General features: G+C 51.7%; 1 protein-coding gene across 3 annotated transcripts in view; it reads left to right on the top strand.

Annotated features, from left to right (window-relative positions):
• Positions 1-22,419, top strand: part of LOXL2 (lysyl oxidase like 2) — a 103,712-nt gene that overhangs the window by 41,991 nt on the left and 39,302 nt on the right. For 2 of the 3 annotated variants that reach the window (XM_007458811.1, XM_007458813.1), the window contains 3 exons: positions 9,551-9,762; positions 17,450-17,672; positions 21,008-21,191. In XM_007458811.1, coding sequence (XP_007458873.1) covers positions 9,551-9,762; positions 17,450-17,672; positions 21,008-21,191 — 619 coding nt within the window. The remainder of the gene's footprint in view (positions 1-9,550; positions 9,763-17,449; positions 17,673-21,007; positions 21,192-22,419) is intronic. The other variant, XM_007458812.1, reaches the window with a different exon arrangement.

Below are 22,419 nucleotides of genomic sequence, written 5' to 3'. Positions count from 1 at the left end.
CAGGTCTGGAAACCACATCATATGAAGAAATGAAGATACTGTGTCAAGAAAAGAGATATGGGGGTGGGGGGAGACATGCCCGTTCTCTTCAACTATTGAAGTGCTACCATGGAGAAGACTGTGATTAATGCTAACTTCCAGAACTAAGATGGATGGGGAGGGATTGGGATGTAGATTTCAGCTCCGTGTGAAAACTCTTTAAGGCTGAGTGATGGGGCTACACATTTCAACACAGTCTGAAGACTATAACACAGGGGATGGGGCTTACCTGTTAGAGGTGAGCTCCTTGTCACGGGAGTAGCTCAAGCAGGAACTAGATGACCTCCTGCCAGGAATATCACAGCCAGATCCCTACATGGGAAGGACACAGGACGAGGTGATTACCAAGTTCTAAGATCCCTTGTTTCTCTGCATCTATGAAAAGGCACCCAGCCCACACAGGGGGTGCACACTAGCTGGCTATTGGCAGTGCCCACCATTGTGTGAATTGGGGTCATGCATCTTACACACACACACACACACACACACACACAGAAGGGATGCCAGCTAGTGTGTGTGCTCTGGACTCTCTCTACCTAAGATCCCTTGTTTCTCTGCATCTATGAAAAGGCACCCAGCCCACACAGGGGGTGCACACTAGCTGGCTATTGGCAGTGCCCACCATTGTGTGAATTGGGGTCATGCATCTTACACACACACACACACACACACACACACAGAAGGGATGCCAGCTAGTGTGTGTGCTCTGGATCTCTCTCTACCACTTCTCTGGCCCGTCATGACTTTGGCCTTGAAAGCAGACACTTCTCACCTGCACTCTTCCACATCAAAGTGAAAATTAAAGCCCCACTCCTCTCAGGGGGCCCATAAATTCAAAAGCAGCCAAGAGTGAAGTGTCAGTTAGTACCTTCTCTGTGTCTTGTGACACCAGATATAAACAATTAGGCTAGTGAAGGTCATGAAGACACCCCATCTCTTCTCACCCTTATTTTGAAAGGGTGAAGCCGGGTTCTATAATATCCACCCTCGTTGACTCCTGGAGACTGGGAACAGCTCACAGACCATTATAGATGACCCTCACAGGCTTGTTCCTTCTCCGGAGCACACTGGAATTCCCCCAAGCAGAGAGTGGAAGAAAACTGCATCCGTCTAGACCAAGTTCATCCCACTCTGGGATGCCAGAGGCATGAGTCACTAAACCCTGGGGCCTGAATGATGGAATTTCACTCGATGAGCTAACTCTGCTTCCGTGGATTCCTACATCTGCTTGGGGCATCCTCAGGGGCCCCTTGACACTTCATAAATTCCCTTCTAGAGGAGGGAAAAAGTGCCTCTTCCTCAGATGAATGACCCCACCCAAGGAGAGTTCACAGGTTTGGCCCCTGAGCTCCCTGTTGGCCAGAGCACAGAGCGGGTCCACTCTTTTCTTTAAGATGAGTGGGTTGAATTCAGTCCCTTCCAGCTATGAAGTCTGTAATCCAGAGTGGCAGTGGTTTCTCCATCAGAATGGCACAGCACACACTCATTCTGTAAGGGGGAAAATCAGATGATTTCTGGAAAAGTGCTTTGCAGACTATAAAGTGTTACAAGAGATTCTCCTTACCACTGATTCACCAGCCTGGGTTCATTTCACCGAGAAAATTAACCGAGCAGGGTCTTCTTTCTCCCCTTTTCTGGGGTCTAAGTTTTAGACCCCAGAGTAGAAGGCAGGACCCCTGAGTTCTGATCCCCTTGGAGCCTGAGACTTGGAGCTGTATGTCCAGAGGGACTGACCCTTCTTGGGTCTCTGGGCACCTCACTGTAAAACAGCATTTTCCGCAGGAAAATGAGTCTTGGGCCAGTTCTCAAAACGTTCTTCAAAAGAGGGAAACAGGAGCAAATAATAAAATGTAAAATACTGTTAGTTTCAAGTGAATATATCTTTTTTAAACCTGGAAAACAGAGCTCCAACCGAAACTCCCTAGAGTTCAGAGGCTCTTAAATCAAGAGACTTTGTTTCCTGTCTGCGGCGGTGGACAAGTTGGAAAAAGCATTAGATAAGGCGAGATTACAAATCCAGATGCCCTTGTGAACAGCCCTCTCTGCACTGGCTCTTCTGCACATTGCTAAGTCATGTGCTCACAGAAAGGCTCGTGGCTGAGGCCGTGGACGGTTAGGTCAGGGAACATAACGGGTTTTTCCTTTCTTCACCTTCTCACCCCACCTCCTCTGCCCATTATTTTAAAGGCTCTTTTGCAAAAGCAGTTACGTTCCCAGAATTGATTGGAAATGCCCCGGCTGTGAGATTTAGGGGTGGCCTATCCCCCGAGTGGCCCCGGAGCCCCAATTTCTCCTTTGTGACAGCCGGCAGCCCAGGCCGTCTGGAGGGGCCAGGAGTGAGAGGATGAGGATGGAGCCAGGAGAAGGGTATTCACTTCCAACGGTGGGGAGAATCCGGTACCTCTCCCCTCTGCTCTCTCACCTCCTTCTGGAGGGGCGCTGAGACCTGAAAAAGCTCTTTCTTCTCTTAACCACAGGGATGGAGGCTGTTGTGAATTTTTTAAATTCCAGAAGTGCAGGTTTTTATTAGCCACAGTTAGCTGCCAAATGCTTCAAGGTTTTCCCCTCAGCAGCAGCCTTATCTCCCCAGCATCTGGGGGGGGGGGCTCTTAGGGGTGGAGGCATGGAGCCTGAAAGGGAGTAATTAACTCTAGAAAGGTCCAAACACTTCCCGGCCAGGAGTTTCTCGACACACCACCCCCGCAAGAGGACGTGCAGCAGGTTACACTGGGTGGTTTAAAGAAAGGGGGTCTGTTTTCATCTCTGTGGAGTTCAGAAGGCGGCGGTTCCTCCAAGCTAAATATAGCCCTGCTTCCCCTGAAGGCCACAGGGTAGCTGGCTGGCTTCCCTCTGTGGCAGGAGGAGAGATGGTAGCAAGTGGGCAGTTTGTGACGGACCCTTCAGCAAGGGAGTAAAGGGCCACGATGGGAGCCCACAGCTTCTCAATCCCCAGACTTGCTGAACTGTCAAGCTGGGCCATCACATGTAGCTCTCCTGGGTTTTCTCTCCCAGCCTACAGAGAGCTTGGGCAAGAAGAGGTGTTAGATCCTGTCCGGTGCTAACATTCCGTGATTCTATTTATTGAGAGCCTCTATGTGATCTGGGCTCACCAGCCACCAACCACAAGGGGAACAAGAGAAATAGTTCTAGGGTGACCTGTTTTCCCAATGAAAAATAGGTCACTGCGTCTGAAAAGCGAAAGGGCATTTATGCAGCTAACAGAACAGAATATTTGAAATTGTGCACAATCTAGCAGATCTGGGAACCCTATCCCTGGCCGGGGTGCTGTACACACAACCCTCTGAAAATTATAAATATTATAATTGTTTGCGAGTTGAAAGAAATAAGTAATGTTATACTCACTCATTAGATGAAATTAGCGAATAAGTAGCCTTATAATTTGTTATAGAAGAAATAAATAAACGTCTTGAGATCAGTGGGAGGGAGGCTCTAGCTGGAGAAAGCCTCTCTCTGCCCCGGTTGGGCAGATCTGTTCTGTAGGGTGGGGCTCCTGATGTGACTGGGGTGAAGGTGGTGTCAAAGGGCCCAGGTGGTTCATTCGAGTCACCTCAGCCATGCTGGAGGGGTCCGCGACAACGGCTCCCCCCGGCCCCATCCCCATGAGGCTGTTGCTAAGGCAGCTGGATGCTGTGTCTGTTCGTTCGTTCGTCCACTGCATTTTCATCGGGCACCAGACTCTATGCTGGGCCCTGGGAATCAAGGGATCAATGAACTGAAAGGACAGTCTGGCCCTCCCCAGATTTGCTGTCCCATAGTGGAGAAAGACGATTTCCCAAGTCATTACTTTGTCACCCTGGTGATGGTTGCTGGGAGGAGAAGCAACAGGTCAGGTCCCCTACCTGGGAGCGTGGTGGACCGTTTGGCCAGGCCCACGGACTTGCCTGGTTTGTGGCCTCAGCACCCCTGATGGGCCAGAGGGACTGGTTGCTGGCGCAGGTGTCCTGCCAGCTTCCTGCAGACAGCAGGTCTTGACTGTTCTCCAAAGAAGCAGCCTCTGTTACCCACCCCACTGCTTTCAGGTCGAAAATGAAACACAGAGCATTTGATTCTCCAGCAGCGTTGCAAAGCTCTTGGTTTGTAGGAGGAGGGCCCAGACTGACTGCCGGCTTTTTCCTCTGGTGCCTCAGCATGACCTCAGTTCTCAAGCCATTCCCACCCCGACCCCCTCCGCCCAGACTGGTCTCCCATCACAAAGAGCAGAGCAACAGAGATGCTGCACCGCCTTCCCACTTCCCTTTCATCTATGTAGCGGGTAGGAATCACTGGCTAGCAGTTTCTTAGGCTGTGAATTTCCGATTTGATCATCAAAAGGGGATAATTACAGTGTAGCCAGCTTCTTCCAGTACAACATGTCTTGTACTGTTTACAGATGATACCCTCATAGCTAAACCATCTAAATGTGTGCTGAGGGTCAGATCAGCTTTTAATTCAGTTTATAACTATTTATTAGCCTCAGATTTCAAGGGGAAAGGGGAGGGTGTTAAACAGCTCAGATGACAAGAGGTCGCATGGATAAAGTGCAGACAATCTCCTTGTCCATCGGTAAATCACACAAGTAGTGCTTATGCTGTGAAAAAAGGCAAGCCTCTCTGTTTATTTTGTACTAAACCAAGAATAAAGGGAGTCTTTATTATATTTTTGGCTGGAGATCCCAACGTTTCTAGTTAAGCTGAATTCCTGTAACTGGATTTTTTAAAAATGATTATTAGTTTGTTCCAAGAATATGTGAGGACCCATGATGTCTCGTGTCTGGCACTCGTTGCCGTGGGGAATACAAGAATGAATAAAGCACAGTTCTGTCCTTGAGAGACTCACAGTCCGATGAGGTGGCAAAATGAAAAGATAGATAGTACAAGGTAGTCAGTATAAGCCAAGAATGAATTGAGGGGCCCAGAAAGCAAATGCTAGAGGAATAAAGGAGTCGAATCTATGTGGATGAGATATTTGGGGGAGGGACGTCCTGGGACGTCACAGCCCTCAACAGGTATTTCTCAAACGATTAAATGAACAAGACTGTTCCTGAAGGTCAGGAGGATTGTGATCGGTAGAGAGGAAGGAAAAAAGGATTGCGGGGAGCAGCTTCATGCTGGGGTTAAAAAAGTGATGTCAGCCTGGCACCTTGAGACTGGAAAAAGGGCACAGAGGCGATGAGGTGGGTCCTATCAGGAAGGCTCTTGACTAGGAGCATAAGCCCTGGGAGAGCCACGGAAAGCTTTTGAGCCAAACCCACGAATGCACGGCGGTCAGCTGGATGGATATGCCAGCCATGTGTGAGATGGACTGGGTCAGCCATTCATCCAGACCAGGGAGACATACAGGGTCCCGTGAAATGACAGAATTGTGACGCTCTTCTCTTACTTCCACTACATACCTGCCTGGACAATAGAAGTGGGAATGAGAAGGTGACTGAAGGGTAGGAAAAGCACGTCTGGGGCAGAATGGGCCATAAGGGTGAGAAAGAGAGAGGGAGCAGAAGGCATGCGAGGCTTGAGGGCTGCAAGCTGGAAGGGCGTCACCTTCCAGCCTGCAGGAAGGAAAGACCGAGGGCATCTTGGGTGCGTTTGGTTTGAGGTGCTGAGGAAGGTGCCAAGATGGCACCTGGGAAAACGGATCTCTATCTGGAAGGCCAGTTTTTAAAAAGAGCCAAATAAGGAAAGTTAAGGGCTTTGAGAGCAAGATGCAGGAACCTGTTAGCTGTAGAGGGAAGGAGCTTGCTAAGTGAGCAGCAATTGTGCAGCGCTAACCAGTCGCGTGTTCTAGTTGGGATGATGGCGGACTAGTATATCTCCATCGTGGTGCTCCCACCTGACACCACTCCAAGGATGACTTCTCAGGTGGGAAGGCCTGAGCTGACAAATTATGTAATTAATTATGTAATTAAATTATGACTTCTAGAGGGAAGGAAGGGGGAGAGTTGGGCTAAGATCTGGCCCTTGCAAATGTGCCCTTCCCCGGGGAGGCCACGAGCTTAGTTCCGACTTTCAGAGAAATTGTGAAGTGCGTTCTTAGAGGCTGGCTTGCTTGCCTCGCCTCCCCCTGTATCTTCCCCTGATGCAATCTCCAACTAGACTTTCAAAACTGGCGATTTTTCCTCATTGGCCACAGCCCCAGGCTGTCACATTGTGGAATTTGCAGTTCATTCACAGATGCGGTGAATGTGAAATGCCATTCAAGCACAAGACTGGGAGACTCTTCACCAGCCCTGCTCTCCACCACCCCACTAGTTAAGGCAGGCCAGGGCATGGCCTCAAGGCACCTTTATTTTCCCCTTTGGAAGCCGGTGATAATCACTCCCGGGGGAATATGATGAGTTTTGAGTAGGACAAGCCAAGAAGGTTCTGTGAATTCCTTGGAGGGAAGCCTTTTGGAGAGCCCAGTGAACTATTGCCTCAGGCAAGAGGACCAGCGTTCAGACTTTCATTTGAATTTGAAAAAGTGCCAGATGCATTGCTGGCTTCTGGGCTATTGGGCTTAATGTAAAACTCACAAGTGTAGAGAGACTTTTGTTAGAAAAGAAAAATGTGTATATGTTTTAGTGTTTCAAATCTTCACTTCTCTTTTGAAGTTGAACTTCTGGGGGAAAAAAAAAAGTCCTAACACTTGCGGTTATGGAAGGGATTCCACAGCAGTGAGGTCAGGAGGGCCGTTCTGTGTATACGTGTGTGTTTTCCTACACAGAGGTCTCTGAGCAGTCCAAGTGAGCTCCTTAGCCAGCAGCAACCCCTGAATGTGTGCCATGGAGGGTTTCCCTGCCACCCCCTGGCCTGAGTCCAAGGGTAGCTGGGAGGTGGCTCTCTCCCCTCACGTACACTCTGGCCTGACTCATGGCTCCTCCAGGCGGGTCGCAGGGTGGACTTCACATATGGACTTCGAATGGGCAGAGCCCAAAGGGACCCCCCCAGAAGGCTGAGCCCCAGGCCCTGCCCCGTGTGGGACAACTCAATACCGGGCAAGGGATGGGGCGAGGGCAGGAGGGTGCGGACCGTACAGAGGCCCGGGGTTATGAGCCTGGGGCACAGGCTTGGAGTCAGAATTCGGTTTTCATCCTTGCTTATCTACTTCTTGGCTCTGTGAACTTGGAGAAGGTGCAAAACCTCACCGAGTTTCCTCGTTTTTCACCTGTAGCACGGGCATACCATTGGCCCTCTCACCGGTTGCCATGGGAATTGAGGAAGGGAATGAATGTAGAGTTCTGAGTGCAGAGCCTGACGTGTAATTGGCTCGTATTTGATAAATGAGAGCCCTCATAGTCGTTATGATTCAGAGCAGAGGGGCCCAGGATTGGGGTGTAAGGAGGAGGCTGGCAGGGCCCATGGAGGTGAGAGACCGTATTTTCTGGAATGAATGAATGAATGAGGTGGGTTTGAGCCCAAGAGGATGGGAAGGGATTGGTTCTGTGGAAGGAGACGAGGAGAAGGAATGGCAAATGTGACGCTTGCCTGACTGCTGTCCCAGGGCTTTGGAGGAAAACTCTCTGCATCCTCCTCCGCCACATAGGTGCACAGACATAACACTCCACACAACGCACAGACGCACAGCCCTGTCACTTGCACATCACCCTGCACACGGACACACACGAGCATTACGCTGCCACAGAGACACATAGACAGACGCACAGACACGTGCAGAGACACACACACACAGACATACTCGTGACACTCAGACACACACACTCACATACAGTGAGTCAGTGGGAGAACAAGGACAGTGACATCAGTTCTAGCGCTTTCTCTTCTTTGAGCCTCATTTCCCACATCCGAGAGCCCACCGGGCTTGCCCACCGGTCATACTTCTGCTGGGGGGTTGCTGACCTGCATCAAGACGAGGGTCTGCTGAGCGCCACCTGTTCCCCCCACGCCGCCCCCGCCCCTCTGGGTTCACACTCCGTATCTCCCCTTAGTGAGGCTGTGCTGATGCACTTTGGGGGCGGGGCGGTGGCGGGCAGAGAGGCCAGGGGTGGGGGGAAGTGGAGGACGGCGGGGGCGGGGAAGGATCTGTGAATTTAATAAAGTCAGCCTAGCCTGCTTGCCCCGTGAAGCCGCAGGGCTGATGGCACAGCGGTAACTTTCCTTCTGGGCGTCACTTGTTCCTTACATGCTGGAATTCCAGCCTGGCCTCCCGAGGTGGGAGGACAGAGGAGGGAGCTGGCCCACGGGCCAGTGTAGACCTCAAGCCCTTTCTTGCTCATCCATGTGTCTTGGTGGCACGGGTCCTGTGGCCTGAATGGGGGCTGTAAAGGATCCAGGATGCAGGCAGGCAAACATAATCCTGCCACTGGCGGCTTTCCTTCCGCTCTGCGTGGAAAGGAACCAGGGCCAAATGCCACCACTCCTGGCCCACATACTTTCTGCTGCCTCGCAGGACTGGGGAAGCAGGGCCTGGCTTTGCACCCTGAAGCCAGTGGCAAGGAGACCTGAATCCCTGGGCACCCAAATAATGGTCCTGTTCAAACTTGTGGTTCATTTGCATCCTGGCTGGACGGGGGTTTGGGCCCTCGGGTCGCCGGGTTCCTCTCTGCCAGCACCCCTGCCCAGCCCCACCTGGCCCAGCTCACAGAGCATCTCACACTGCACCTCGGGTGCTCCCTGCCTCTACGTGGTCTTGGGGAGATCCCTGGAGTCAGCCAATTTTCTTATCTGGAAAATGGGGATGACAGTAGCTGTAACGACCTCATTCTATTGGGGCAGAAAGAAGAGGGGCTGGAAGTGAGAGATTCTGGAGATTCCATAGTGTTTGAGGGCAGATTGCGTGAGCCTTGGAAAAACATGAAAGAGGTTTCACTCGAAATCCCAGGTAGGCCCGTGTTCCTCCACCCACCCTGGCTTCTCGGGGCCCCCTGTCCAACCAAATCCCCGGGGCTCGGGTGTGGGCTTGGGGCAGGGACACTGCAGCTCAGTGAGGGGAGGGGAGCCCACCCCTCGACCCGCAGCCGCCCTCCCCTTCTCTCCTGGGATTTTCGCCCCAAAGACTGCCAACCTGGGGGCTATGAGGTGGCGTGCAAGATGGCCCCACCAGCCTGAGGGTATCTGAGTCTCACCTGCCTGACAATTCAGTTTTACCGAAGGATTAGTAGGGAGACACACACACTCACTCCCACGCACACACACGTATGCTTTGGAGTACAATGCAAGCATCCAAGTTATTTTTACTGTAGAGCATGAAATTCAAGGAACATGGTCTCTCTTCTGCTCTCGTTTTGAGACCCCTGCAGGAGGCTGCTGCCCTCTGCTGTTTTTGATAAGATGAGAGGAGTAGTGTTGGGGTCCTCCGAGTCTCTGACTGCCCAGGTCACACCTGCTCCCCTCCTCCAGTCCCCTCGGCCTGACTATCTCCCACGCACACGTGCTGTGTGCTCGCGGAGAGCGCCCAGGGACCCCCGAGGGCCCGCGGGGAGAGGCAGGGGGGCCGGCAGAGCGCCCGGTCTGCCGTCACCTCTCCACGGCCAGACCAGGAAAGTAACCCCTCTCCTTCCACGCCTCGTCCCTCCCAGAACATGAATATCCAGGTGGAGGACATCCGGATCCGAGCCATCCTCTCCGCCTACCGCAGGCGCACCCCGGTGACGGAGGGCTACGTGGAGGTGAAGGAGGGCAAGACGTGGAAGCAGATCTGCGACAGGCACTGGACGGCCAAGAACTCCCGCGTGGTCTGCGGCATGTTTGGCTTCCCTGGGCAGAAGAGCTACAAGGCCAAAGTGTACAAGTAAGGAGGCTGCGGGGAGTGCAGCTGGCTGGGCTCTGGCCCTGCCTTGTAGAGTTAACTCTGCAGTGGCCTGGGCTGCTGCTGTCTCCCCAGCAGATTATTCTGAGAAATCTGGACCTTGTGGCAACTGTTAGGAAATTGAGAAACCGATCAATTTGATTCGGTTCTATCCATCGCGAGTAAATCTTGCAATGCTGTTAGTTAATATCTCCCAGGGGGAAAAAGAGTGGCTCATGAGGAGACTTAGAGTAATTTTCCCGAGGGGGTGTCCAGGGAGGGGTTTTCAGCTCAGGACAGGCTGGTGCATTGGCTGGTCGTGGGGTCTTCCTAGTTCCTCTAATAAGGATAATAATCGGCTTTACTGAGTGCTTACTATGTGCCAGGCAGCTCTGTTTTTAGTCTCTTAAGCTTCACAACACTAGGAGGCAGGGGTCTATTTCAGAGTCAAGGGAATGAAGTCAGAGAGGGGTGATAAATCTCGGAAGTGGCTGGGACTTTCCTGGCAGTCCAGTGGTTAAGACTCTGTGCTTCCACTGCAGGGGGCACGGATTCGATCCCTGGTCCGGGAACCAAGATCCCACATGCCGTGCGGCGTGGCCAAAAAAAAAACCTAGGAAGTGGCGGATCCAGGATCCAAACCCAGGTCTCCGGCGACAGGGTCCACACTCCTCAAGAGTGTAGACTCACTACCTCTTTCCTTTCAAGCCACGGAGAGAGGTGGCTTCCAAGCCGGGAGGCAGGGGTCCCAGCCCCAGGTCTTCTTCCAGATCCCTAGGGTCAGTGTAGGCTGCGTCTCTCCCTGGGCTCGTCCTGGCCGCCTCCGGTCAGAGCCCCCGGTCCACCAGGAGGGTGAGTGCTTGGAGGCAAGCTTCCCGGCTGGGCGGGTGAGCATGGTGGTGATTCCTACCCCCGGCAGCCCTCAGACATGGCCCAGACCTTCCTGTTTGCACAGGGTGGGATGGGGGCATGCAGGGTGGTCCCCATCTTCTAAACAGTTTGGAGAAGTCCCTCCAGCTGGCCAGCCCCTTCCCTGGAGACACCTTCTCAGCTTTTCCTTCCCATTGGAGCCAAGAAAAGCAAATCCCGTCCCCTGACAGGCCTACCTGCTGGACCCACCAGAGTGCCAGCCTGTCATAGGTCTGAGTCCAGTCCCGGGAGCCGGAAGGCTGCCATGAGCCCTGCCCGGAGCAGGATGGGGTGCCTGAGGCCAGGCAACACGTGGCTTGTTCAGAGGGCATTTGAAAGCTACCTCCTGAACTGCAGATGGACCGGAGTCCTTTTCTGGCTTTTGAGGAAGGATCTCAGATCTCAGGTCTGTTTTGGCAGCTGGGCCTCACGTGATCCTCTCACGAGCTGGGTTTGAAAACCCCCTCCCTGTTCCTCCTACTGTGTGTCTGTGGCTTTGCTTTTTCAAATGCGGGCAGGAAAAAGGCTGCTAAGTCTGGGAGGCATCCAAGGTGGTGGGAGGTGAGCTGTACCCTCAGCCGAGATGGGAGATGATTAGCAGACACTGGAAACTAGCCCCTGGTCCAGCCCTCTCGCTGGAGGTGGTATAGAGGGGCGGGGCTGGGGGATGGGAGGGCAGCTAGGCTAAAACCTTCTCTGTCTCAGCTTGTATCTGACGTGGTATGTTAGTCCCTGGGATGCAGCTGACATTTGGGTCCCGAAAGAGAAAAGCGTGTTGGGGAGAGTTTCCATGCTTCGGTGGTGCTGTTAGGGATTGAGATGGTAGGAGGAAGCTGTTAGCGAAAAGCAGTGCCTCCCAGGGCATGTGGGGTCCTCAGAGGTCACCCGGCCCAAGCCCTCAGGCTGCACAGGAGGAGACCCAGGCCTGAAGGGCAGTGGAGTCGGGGGTCACAAAGCCACTCCTGCCAGAGATGCAAGGGCAGCCCAGGCAGGTCTGCTCCAGGGAGAGCTCTCCATCCTCAGACCTGCTGCTGCTTTGCTCCACCCTAGAGGCGGGGCCACACTGTGCAGGCGGCCACGACCGGTTGGCTAGTAAGTCTGAGAACTGGGGCATCACTAGCCTGGAGACAGGGGTATCTGTGAGCCCTGCTCAGAGACTGAGGACAACAGAGGCCTGGGAGCCAGAGTAGGGGCCACACCCTGCATGATCCCTGCATCTGGGCCTTCTGGTAGCATCTTTCCCCACCTCCCTTTCACCTTTCCTGCAGCAGCCTGTCTGTCTCTGCTGTTGCTGACCACACCCCCAAGGCAGGTCATGTGGCCTCCCAGGGAGGCCCTTCACCCCAGGAAGGAAATTGTTTTCAAAGTAATTCTATCTGGGGTGGGGTTAGTAATCTCCAAGCATCCCCCAGACCCCTAAGGGACTTTGCAGCCTTGGAAATTCGCCTGGGCAGCATCTATGGCCTCTCCACCCTGCCTTCCCCTGCTAACCTACAGGTCTGGTGGCCTTAGAATTATCCCCAAGGCCGGGACTGCAGCTCTTCATCAGAACCTCTGCTGGCCATCCAGCCTCGACACCCCCAGCCAAGTCAGAAGAGTCCGGTGGGGTTGCCTGGAGGTCCCCCAGAGGCCTCTGCACTCACAGGCTCTCCCCAGAGTGAAGTCTGGGGCTCTCACCAAGGGCTGCTTTGCCATGGGCTGACTCCCATGCTGGACTGGGAAGCCATGCATATACCTCAAAATTGATAAAGCTGACGCTTCAGGACCCCATCCCCGGGACCAGGAACATTTTGTAGTCATTTTCTTTTTCTTAAAGCAGGATCGCAATATTGATATTGATTTATTGATACGAGCTTACTGAGCAGAGATTCTGCATCTAATGTTGCATCTCGCGAGTTAGGAAGAGCTCTAAGACTGGTGAGTTGGCTGAAACAGGGACCAAAAGGAGGCCCTCCACAGCACATTTTAGAAATGCCGGATCCACTTTGGTTTCACGTAGAGAAAGGGGTTCAGAGGCTTGGGGAGACTGGAATGTTGGAGTGGATTTGTCATCTAAGACCTACTCTCCCAGAGAGTCCAGAACACAGATTTCTCACCATGACCGTGAGGAATAAGTTTGTGAGGGGAGCCCTGGCGTTAAGAGCTCCCTGATTGCTCTTCTCTGTAAGCCAGACCTCAGGGTGGGAGCTGCAGTCACCACAGGTTGGGAAACCTCAATGCAATGGGGGTAATTGGATCAGGGGTGGCAGGGGCCAAGTGACAGCATTCAACGCCAGAGGCAGGGTGGGCGGGGCTACTGAATGACCAGCAAATCAGAATACTCTGACTCCTGCAGACCTGTAGTATTGACCAGTTGATCTAGTTGGCTGGATCGTGGTGTTCCTAGAAGTGAAATAGGAAGCCTCCTCAATTCTGTTTTTTGGGCGGGGGGCACACCGTGAGTCTTGTGGAATTTTAGTTCCCCGGCCAGGGATTGGATCCTGGCCCTCGGCAGTGAGAGCACGGGGTCCTAACCATTAGAATGCCAGGCAAGTCTCTACTCAATTCTTGATCTGTAAAAGCAGAAAAGTTCTAGGTCAAGAGAACAAAACTCTAACCTGAATCATAAAAACAGGCCCGGCCTCTCAATCAATACTGGAGCCGGTTTACAGACCCAGAAGCCCTTGAATGAAGAGGAGGCCAGGTCCCCTTGAAGGACTGTGGCATGCTGCCAAAAATGTATACTGTTAATCATTGGCCCAGCCTTCTCCAAAGGAGATCACTGTATGTTGGGCACAAGGAAATAATCAGAACCTTCAGGAACTACTGGACACGGGCTCTGAACTGACACTGATTCCAGGGGCCCAAACATCCCTGTGGCCCACAGTCAGAGTATGGACGTCGGGTGATCAATGGAGTTTGGCCTCAGTTCCGCTCATAGTCAGCTCAGTGGGCCCCTGAACCCATCCGGTGGTTATTTCCCTAGGTCCAGAATGCACAATTGGAATAGACATAATCACATAGCGGGCAGAATCCCTATGAAGTCTGGCTTCCTCCTTGGCTGGGGGAGAGCCGGGAGGACTTCTCATTTTTTAGTTGAATCAGTTCAGCTCAGTGAACTTCTAGCCACCCAGCCATCGGGCTAGATACCTCTTTCTTAAGTAGGCTTCCCGCTTGGCCAACGGCTGTCCTGTAACTCCAGTCGCCCACCAATCAGCAGGCCTGGAGTGGGCTGTCCACGCATCCTCCCCAGCGCCTCATATCTGCATCCCCGTATCTCTGCATCCCGAGGGGCCTGTGGGAGTGAATCATGGGGACGGGGTGGGCTCTGGTGGTGGAAGCCTGTGGAGGATCACGGGCAAGTTCCTGTGAGCTGATGTAAGAGGGCAGTGGGGCTGTCTGGGGAGGAAGGAGCAGCTCTGTGTCTGCCGAGGGTGCTTCGCTCTATATTAAGAGCTCAGTACATCCGTTCCTGGGAGAAGCTTGTGGTCATGGAAATCTGGGAGCTAGAAGATGTTCCAGTCCAGTGGGATCTGACCACTCCTTGTGCAGCTGACATCCCCTGGGTGTATTTGCTCGCCCGATGGTAGGGGTGTCATAGCAAGCTGTAACACCCGCGCCCCCAACCCCCGCCACCGAGTGCGTTCTCCAGTCTGATGTGGGAGTGTCATGGGAAAGAAGCTGGAGGCTGTGTCTCCATGTGCCGGGGCCTTCCAGGGAGTGGGGAGGGGCAATGGCTCTTGGAATTGTTAACAGTCCTGTGTAGTCCTGTGCTCTGTCTGTAGCTATGTTGAGCACACATCCTGAATTTTCCAAGACAGTCCTTTTTTCAAAAAAATAAAATTGGGTGAGGGGGGCCTCTCCGCGTGGCTTGTGGGATCTTAGTTCCCTAACCAGGGATTGAACCTGGGCCACGGCAGTGAAAGCATTGAGTCCTAACCACTGGACCGCCAAGGAACTCCCAATATAGTCCTTTTTTTTTTCTTCAAAGATTCTGTGTCATTGCACCCACAGGTACAGTAGAATTACTACCAGTAGCAAATTTTGATTAAGCAAAGATATCAGCACCATCTGTAGGGTTTTTCCTTCCTCTTTGTTCATATCCCATTCATTCTGAGACAAAGCAGAAACTTCCAGGGCTGCTGGACCAGCAGGGACAAGACCCTGCTTCTGCCCATCTGGGGCCAACTTGCCCTGGGAGGCCCCTCCTCTGAGCAGTCCGGCAGTGATGCTGTCCAGCTCTCCCTGGCATCTCACTGGATTCCGCCAATCCGGGATGAGCACAGAGACCCCAAAGACCTGGGACAGCATGAGAGGACAGGGTGTCCTCCCCGCCCTCCTCCTTTTCGAATCCCGCCATCATTCAAGGCCCAGTTCAAACCTACTCTTCCTTGAAGTTGTCCACCATCTCTCTTCTCTCATCTTTTGTTCCTTTAACCAGTACAGTTTTTATTTATTTATTTGGTAGACACTTAGGCAGCCCTTCCAAGTGCTGGGCACTGTGGTTAAGTGCTTTATAAGAATTAACTCATTTAACTATCCTAACAATCTGATCTTTTGCTACATCTTTGCTTAGATCCCTTTGCTACATCTGATCTGGAGATGGGGAAACTGAGGCACATTGACCTTTCTGTTAACCAATTCATTACTTACTGGTTGGTTATCATTTTAGAAAAAACTTTGACTCACCTTGATCCGTATTCTGCCTTCCAAAAAAAAAAAAAAAAACCATAAAAACACACAACGCAGGCTAAGAGCTTACCTAGCATATGGTATGGAGACAACCTCAGCCTCACTGACTCCTCGGTGAAGAATTTTTTTAAAGGATATAGATGGTAATTTAATAATGATAAAGGGGTTAACTCATCAAGAGGACATAACAATCTGAAATGTTTATGCACCAAGTAACATCTTCAAAATACATGAGGTAAAAACTGACAGAACTGCAAGGAGAAATAGATAAATCCGCAATTATAGCTGGTGATTTCAATTCTACTCTCTCAATAATTTATAGAACAAGTAAGGATATAGAAGACCTAAACAACGCTATCACCCAATTTGACCTATTTGGCTCCACTCAACAACAGCACCATGCAAAATTTTTTCAAGTACACATTAAAACAAAACATAACCTAGCTAGAACATAAAATACGCCTGGACCATAAATTATGTCTCAGTAAATTTAAAATGATTCAAGTCATACAAAGCATATTCTGTGAACATGATGGAATTATGTTAGAAATCAATAACAGAAAGATATCTAGAAAATTCCCAAGTACTGGAAACTGCATACCCAGTTCTAAATAACCCTTCTGTCATAAAAGTAATCAAAAGGTAAATTAAAAAGTATTTTGGCCTGAATTAAAATGAAAACACAGTATCTCAAAATATGTGGAATTAGCTAAAGTAGTACTTAGAGGGAAACGTATACTCCTATACTGGAATAGAAGAAAGGTATCAAATCAATGACATCAGCTTTCACTCTAAGAAACTAGAAAAAGAAGAGATCAAACTGGGTGAAGATTTGATGTGGTCTGTGGCTGAGTTTCATCACCATTATCATTTCCATGATGAAACCAAGTCTACTTTGATTCAGCAGAGGGGGTAATTTAAGTCTGTTCTCATTGCTTCTCGTTGGATTCACATCTTTAATTTTGTCTATCAATGGGAGAGAGTTTCACACTCAACTTGTCCTGCTAATTGACAAAGGGAAATAAAGACAGGGAACAACAAGACAGCGTGCTAAAGATATCTGAAGAATTTGGGTGACCAACCCTTCTGATTGCCCAGGACTGAGGGGTTTCCTGGGACCAGGGGTCCCATCTCTTTTATTTATTTATTTATTTGTATTTATTTATCTATCTATCTATCTATTGAAGTGTAGTTGATTTACAATATTGTGTTAGTTTCAGGTGTACAACAAAGTGGTTCAGTTATATATATATTCTTTTATATATATTTATATATAACTTTTCTTTTCTTCATATATACATATAAAACTGAAGATTCTTTTCCATTATAGGTTATTACAGCATATTGAATATAGTTCCCTGTGCTATACAGTAGGTCCTTGTTTTTTATCTACTTTATATATAGTCGTGTGTATCTGTTAATCCCAGATCGTAATTTATCCCTCCCCTCTTGCCCCTTTGGTAACCATAAGTTTGTTTTCTATGTCTGTTGAGTCTGTTTCTGTTTTGTATATGAGTTCATTTGTATTATTTGTTTAGATTCCACATATAAGTGATACCATATAATATTGGGTTGGCCAAAAATTTCGTCTGGGTTTTTCCATAACATCTTGTCTTTTTCTGTCTGACTTTCTTCACTTAGTATGATAATCTCTAGGTCCATCCATGTTGCTGCAAATGGCAATATGTCATTCTTTTTTTTATGGCTAATATTCCATTGTATTTGTCTCTCTTAGATCCCTTTCTGCATTTTGTATTTGTAGGCTTTAGTATTATCTCACTACATTCAGTTAGTCCCTTGTCTTCTAGAATGTGAGCTTCCTGGGGGCAGGAGGCCACCACTGCCCTTCCGGGTCCTGCTCTGCAGTGCCCAGCGCGGGCCCAGCATGACCAAGGGTTCAGTGAGTGCTGGCAGATGCACCCTGCAGAGCTCTGTCTGGAGTAGGACTGAATCCCAAGAGCAGGGACCGTGCCTCTCTGGTTCCACCACCAGATCCCCAGCAGCTGGCACAATGGCTGGCCCCGGGCAGGGGTCCAATGCCCAGTTGTGGAAGAACGGAGGGGTGGGCACCACAATGCCTTGGTCACCTGCCCCGTCTTACCTTCTGCAGAATGTTTGCCGCCCGCAAGAAGCAGCGCTATTGGCCATTCTCCATGGACTGCACAGGCACGGAGGCCCACATCTCCAGCTGCAAGCTGGGCCCGCAGGTGTCGCTGGACCCGGTCAAGAATGTTACCTGTGAGAATGGGCTGCCGGCCGTGGTGAGTTGTGTGCCTGGCCAGGTCTTCAGCCCTGATGGACCCTCAAGATTCCGGAAAGCCTACAAGCCAGAGGTGAGGATGGGGCAGGTGATTTGGCCACTTGGCACCTGAGGGGGAGGTCTGGTGGTTAAGGGAGCAGAGAGGGACCCCCAGGAGAGAGCAAGGAGATGAAGACCACTTTTCTAGAGGGCAGGAAGGCAGAGGACACCCGTCAGGGCCAGCCTCTCCGATAGATGCCACCTCTAGGGTGTGACAAGAAGCTGAGCCCCTGCCCCTAATCATTAGCACCCCTACCTGTCCTTCCACTGCTGCTCTATTCTGAGGCCAGCGTCCCCTTTGTGGGGGACAGATACACTGGAGAGGAACATGACTCATTACTGACGTCACAGGCTCTGTGTGGACTGCATGAAGGGTGGGAGTGGCCACCTGGGGCTCCTGCACAATTCCCAGAGGAATCAAGCATCCTGGAGCCTTTGGAAAAATGATCCGACCGTCAAAAGCACATGAAATCAGCAACTTTCCAACAAGTTTTGGTTTATTCTGCAGCAGAAAGGGTAACAATTTTTAAAAGCTGTCACCGTGATAGTAAATGGAAACGTGCCATCACCACGTCTGTGTTATCTGTACCCGTTATCACGTTATATGTTTGTGAACCAGCCAGTGTGTGTACGTGTGGGTGTATTCAAGAGATGTCAGTGTACGTCTGTTCACATCAATTACATCCCCACTTCAAATGACTGATTCCTTAGGACAAACGAACTAGCCCAACCATTGGCAGGCTTGACACATCCTCTGAAGACGAGAAAGTGCACTATTCTGTCTTCCCTTGAAAATCATTAGGCAGCTTTTCTATTTCCTACGCTCCTCTTTTCATATATCCACAAAGTGTCTCTGTGATTTGCATACTCTGCAAACTGCTAATAAGGGCCGGTGGGTGGGAGGAGCACCTGGAAAGAGCAGAGGGATGGGTAGAAAGAGAGCTAATCATTTAGTAGGGATTGATTCCCTGTATCAGATGAAACCTAATTACTTGGCAATCGGTCCCCTGGGCCAGGACAGGTTCCAAGTCAGCTCCGATCGCATTAGGGGTAAGACGAGAGAGTAACCTCTGATGGGGGCAGATGGTGTGTCAGGCGGGTCCAGGTAGGGGGGTGGAGTGGAAGGCAGGAGTAGCAACCCCTCCCCAAGCCGAGGCAGCCTCATTCCGTGTCTACTGTCCCTTCTCCCTATCTACCCCCCTGCCCTCTCCAATCTCTCCTGTCCATCAACATCTAATGACCTGCTCTTGGACAGGGGCTGATAACACTCATCCAGTGGAAACGAGAAACCCCAGGCAGGAGCTGATAAGCCACACTGGGTGCCCCCTCCCAGGCTGGGGTGGCATATTTGGACAAAAGAAGGACCCTTAAACAAAAGGAGTGAAGTGAACACAGCAAGCCCAGGCATCAACCGGAGGGTGTGGGAACTCTTTGGGGTGTCTTCCTGGCACTTCCGTCCGGAAGCCAGCCCTGTCCCCCTCAGTCCCCACCAGGGCCTCCAAACTGCACAGACCTGACCACACATCACACGTGTGCAGCCAGGCCACACAGGCATGCCTGCAGCCCCTCACTTCCCCCCCATTGCCACGTGATTTGACAGCCTCAGCCTGAGCCTCTGAGCTTTCCTCATGTGTCATCCAGCATACCAGGTCCTACTGTTTTGGAATTCCTCTTACTGTGTGGTTGAAAGCAAAGGAATCAAGCTCATACCAAACCAGTTCCAAAAAAAAAAGAGTAAGCAAGGCTTACATCACATTTTCCCTTGGTTTCTTTCTTTCCTCCAGGGCCAGCTGACTCTGCCTGGCCTCTGCCAGATAGGGTAAGGTTATCTGGGACTCTGCCTAAAGCTTGAGTCACGGATGGTCCGCTCCATGGGAAGGGGACCCTGACATCCAGCTAGAGAGCTTGGGAAAGGAAATGGGGGAAGGGAGAGGTCACGGTTCTGCAACAGTCAGGGGCCGGGGCCAGCAGTTGTATTTGTCGTGTTTTCTAAAGCTAGACTGAAGTTTCTCGAAGCCAGTGTGGGTTTTGCACCCTGCCCTGTCCCTCTTTTCTTCTCCCTCTAGTGCCAGTGTCTGTCCCTGAGGTCTGTAAATCTGGGTGGGGACCTTGGCTGGAGGGTGGAGACACAGGCTCTTGTTTGGTGCCTTGGCCCTCGAGATGACTGCTGTATGTTAATGCTTGAAAACACCACCTCCAGCCAGGCCTGCCTCATCCAGACCATCAGTGGGTGCGATGAAGGGAGTCCGGGGCTGAGGACTGCACAGGCCAGAGTAGAACAATGACTCTGGTCTGATCCAACACACATAGAAGGGCTGCACAGTCACCCCTTACTCCTTCTGTGTTGAATCAAATGGCATCAGCAGTAACTCAGAGCCTCACAGCCTTCTGAGTTCCCCACCCTAGCACACACACACATACACACACGCACACACACGCACACGCACACGCATGCACAGAAACGGATGCAAAGCAGGGTATGTGGGCAGATGGAGTCAAATGACCCATCTCCCATCTTGTAAGGTGTAATCCAACGGGATTAAGATGCTGCTGGAGAGTAGGTCTTACTCCTGTGCAGTTAAATAAGCCCCATAAGGCTTCCAGGCTGTCAGTGAGCAAGTAGGCATAACTAAACTATAACCACCTACTCTCTCTGCGTATCTGGTGGGGCTGCATCTTTTGAAGAGTTGGGCTGATCTAGACGTGGAGTAGAATCGGGGTGGCGGAGCTGGAGTGGTGACTGGTCATGAGCCCAGCTGCAGGACCGATGTGGGACGTCACCAGTGGGAGGCTCCCCACCCCCTTGCCACGGCCCATCCCCAAGTCTTGGCCGCCTCAGTGGGGCCCCGCCCGCTCACTCTCTGTCTTCTCTCTCCTGCCTCTCATCTGCCTGCAGAGCAGGATCCTTGTGGTTGGTCCGTTTAGCGCCTTGGAATCTCCCCCGGGGCTAGACCACAGCACGCTGTTACAAGCAGGATAGAATTGTGATCCATTTGGAGTCTGCAGACTTTGGGGGTAGGAGGTTCTTTCTGTAGCTCTGAAGCTTGAGGTTCTGGAGTGAGGGGGTGGAGGGAAGTGTTGGTGTTAAGGTCCTTGAGCAAGTATGGGGTGGGGTGATGGGCTGATGAGGATCCCTGATGGGCTCCCCAGTGGTCCAGGACGAAAGGTCCACGAGAAGGCTGCAAAGGGAGCGCACCGCCGAGCCGACCACGCAGAGCGAGCATGCGCGCCTCCACCCCTCCGCGGGCACACACACAGCACACAGATCGAGCACTGTCAGCTCCTAGCCTGGGCCCCGGGTTGGGAATGGGGAGGGGTTGGGAAAGGAGGGGAGTGAGCTGCACTCAGCAGGACCATGTGTCTCTTCAGCAACCCCTGGTGCGGTTGAGAGGAGGTGCCAACGTCGGGGAGGGCCGCGTGGAGGTGCTCAAGAACGGAGAATGGGGTACCGTCTGCGACGACAAGTGGGACCTGGTGTCCGCCAGCGTGGTCTGCAGAGAGCTGGGCTTCGGGAGCGCCAAAGAGGCCGTCACAGGCTCCCGGCTGGGGCAAGGTAAGGCGTGGGGAGGACCTTCTGTGGCCTCTCTTCATGGAAAGTGTCACATGGGGAGCCCAGTGGGGGCTGGCTGGCCTCATCCTTTCCAGCCTCTTCTTGCTTTGCCTCCTCCCTCCAGCAGCTGCTGCTCTGTTAGACAATCCCAGGCCTCTCCCCAGGCAGTTGGAGCTGGAAGGGCCTTAGGGAATATTGAGTGCCCATTTTATGGATTTGGAAGCTGAGACCTAGAAAAGGAAGTAAACGACCAAGATGAGACAGCATATTAGCACCCAATGAATATTCTAATGGAGGTCTACCCAACTCCTAACCCAGTGCTCCCCACAGCCCCGCTGAAAAAGCTGGAATTTCCACGTCCTTCCCCCAGGAGAAGACCTCAGAATTCATGAGGCTATGGACCACCCCGGGCACAAAAGAATCCTGCATGTCATCTTACTTTTCCACCCTGAGTTAGCACCACAAACATTCTCTCCCTGCTGCCAGAGACTGGGAACAGGATGCCCTGCTCCCAATGTCATGAGATGCTAACAAAAGAAGAGGCCTGGTTTTTATTAAGTGTCTCAAACAAATCTTTCCTTTGAGCAAAGAACAAGAGTATAGGAGGCTTTCAAGCAGGTCACCCTGATGAGAGGAATGTTGTCAACATGACATGGCAACACAACAGATAACTTCCCCTCCCGACCCCCATGAAGACCACTGCCCTGTGCCAGCCCTGGTCCTGCAGAGGGTGGAGTCTTTGCCCCAAACAGACTCTGCAGCCCAGCGAGCGTCCAGCGCCCCACCCCACCCCACCCCACCCAGGGGGACTTTGTGTATTGAGCAAAGGAAACCAGTCATCTGCAGGAATCTTTTCAGTGTTGACCCCCAGGGAGGCTGCTGCAGACCGGGGGCTGCCGTGGCTGGGAGGGGGTGGGGAGGGAGGAAAGTGGGCTGCAGACGAGGGTGGGCTGTCCTATCCCGTGAGGCGAGGATGTTTCCACACTGTCAGAAATAACACCATCACCCCACAGAAAGGAGTATGGTGAGGTCATTGGCCACAACCTGGAGGAAATAACAGCCCAGTGGACCCTAGAGACAGTCTTGGAATCATAGATGGCGCTGCTACAGAAGAACTCAGAAGTCATCTCGTACAACAGATGAGGAATCTGAGGTTCTGGAGAGCGAGCCTGAGGTCACACGTATAGTTAGTGGCAGAGAAAGATTGAAACTCGAGTCTTCTAACTCTCAG

The sequence above is a fragment of the Lipotes vexillifer genome, unplaced genomic scaffold (genome assembly GCF_000442215.2).
Source record: "Lipotes vexillifer unplaced genomic scaffold, Lipotes_vexillifer_v1.1 scaffold484, whole genome shotgun sequence".
Lineage (NCBI taxonomy): Eukaryota > Metazoa > Chordata > Mammalia > Artiodactyla > Lipotidae > Lipotes > Lipotes vexillifer.
The sequence above is the reverse complement of the archived record's forward strand: the minus strand, read 5'-3'. Positions and strand labels throughout refer to the sequence as shown.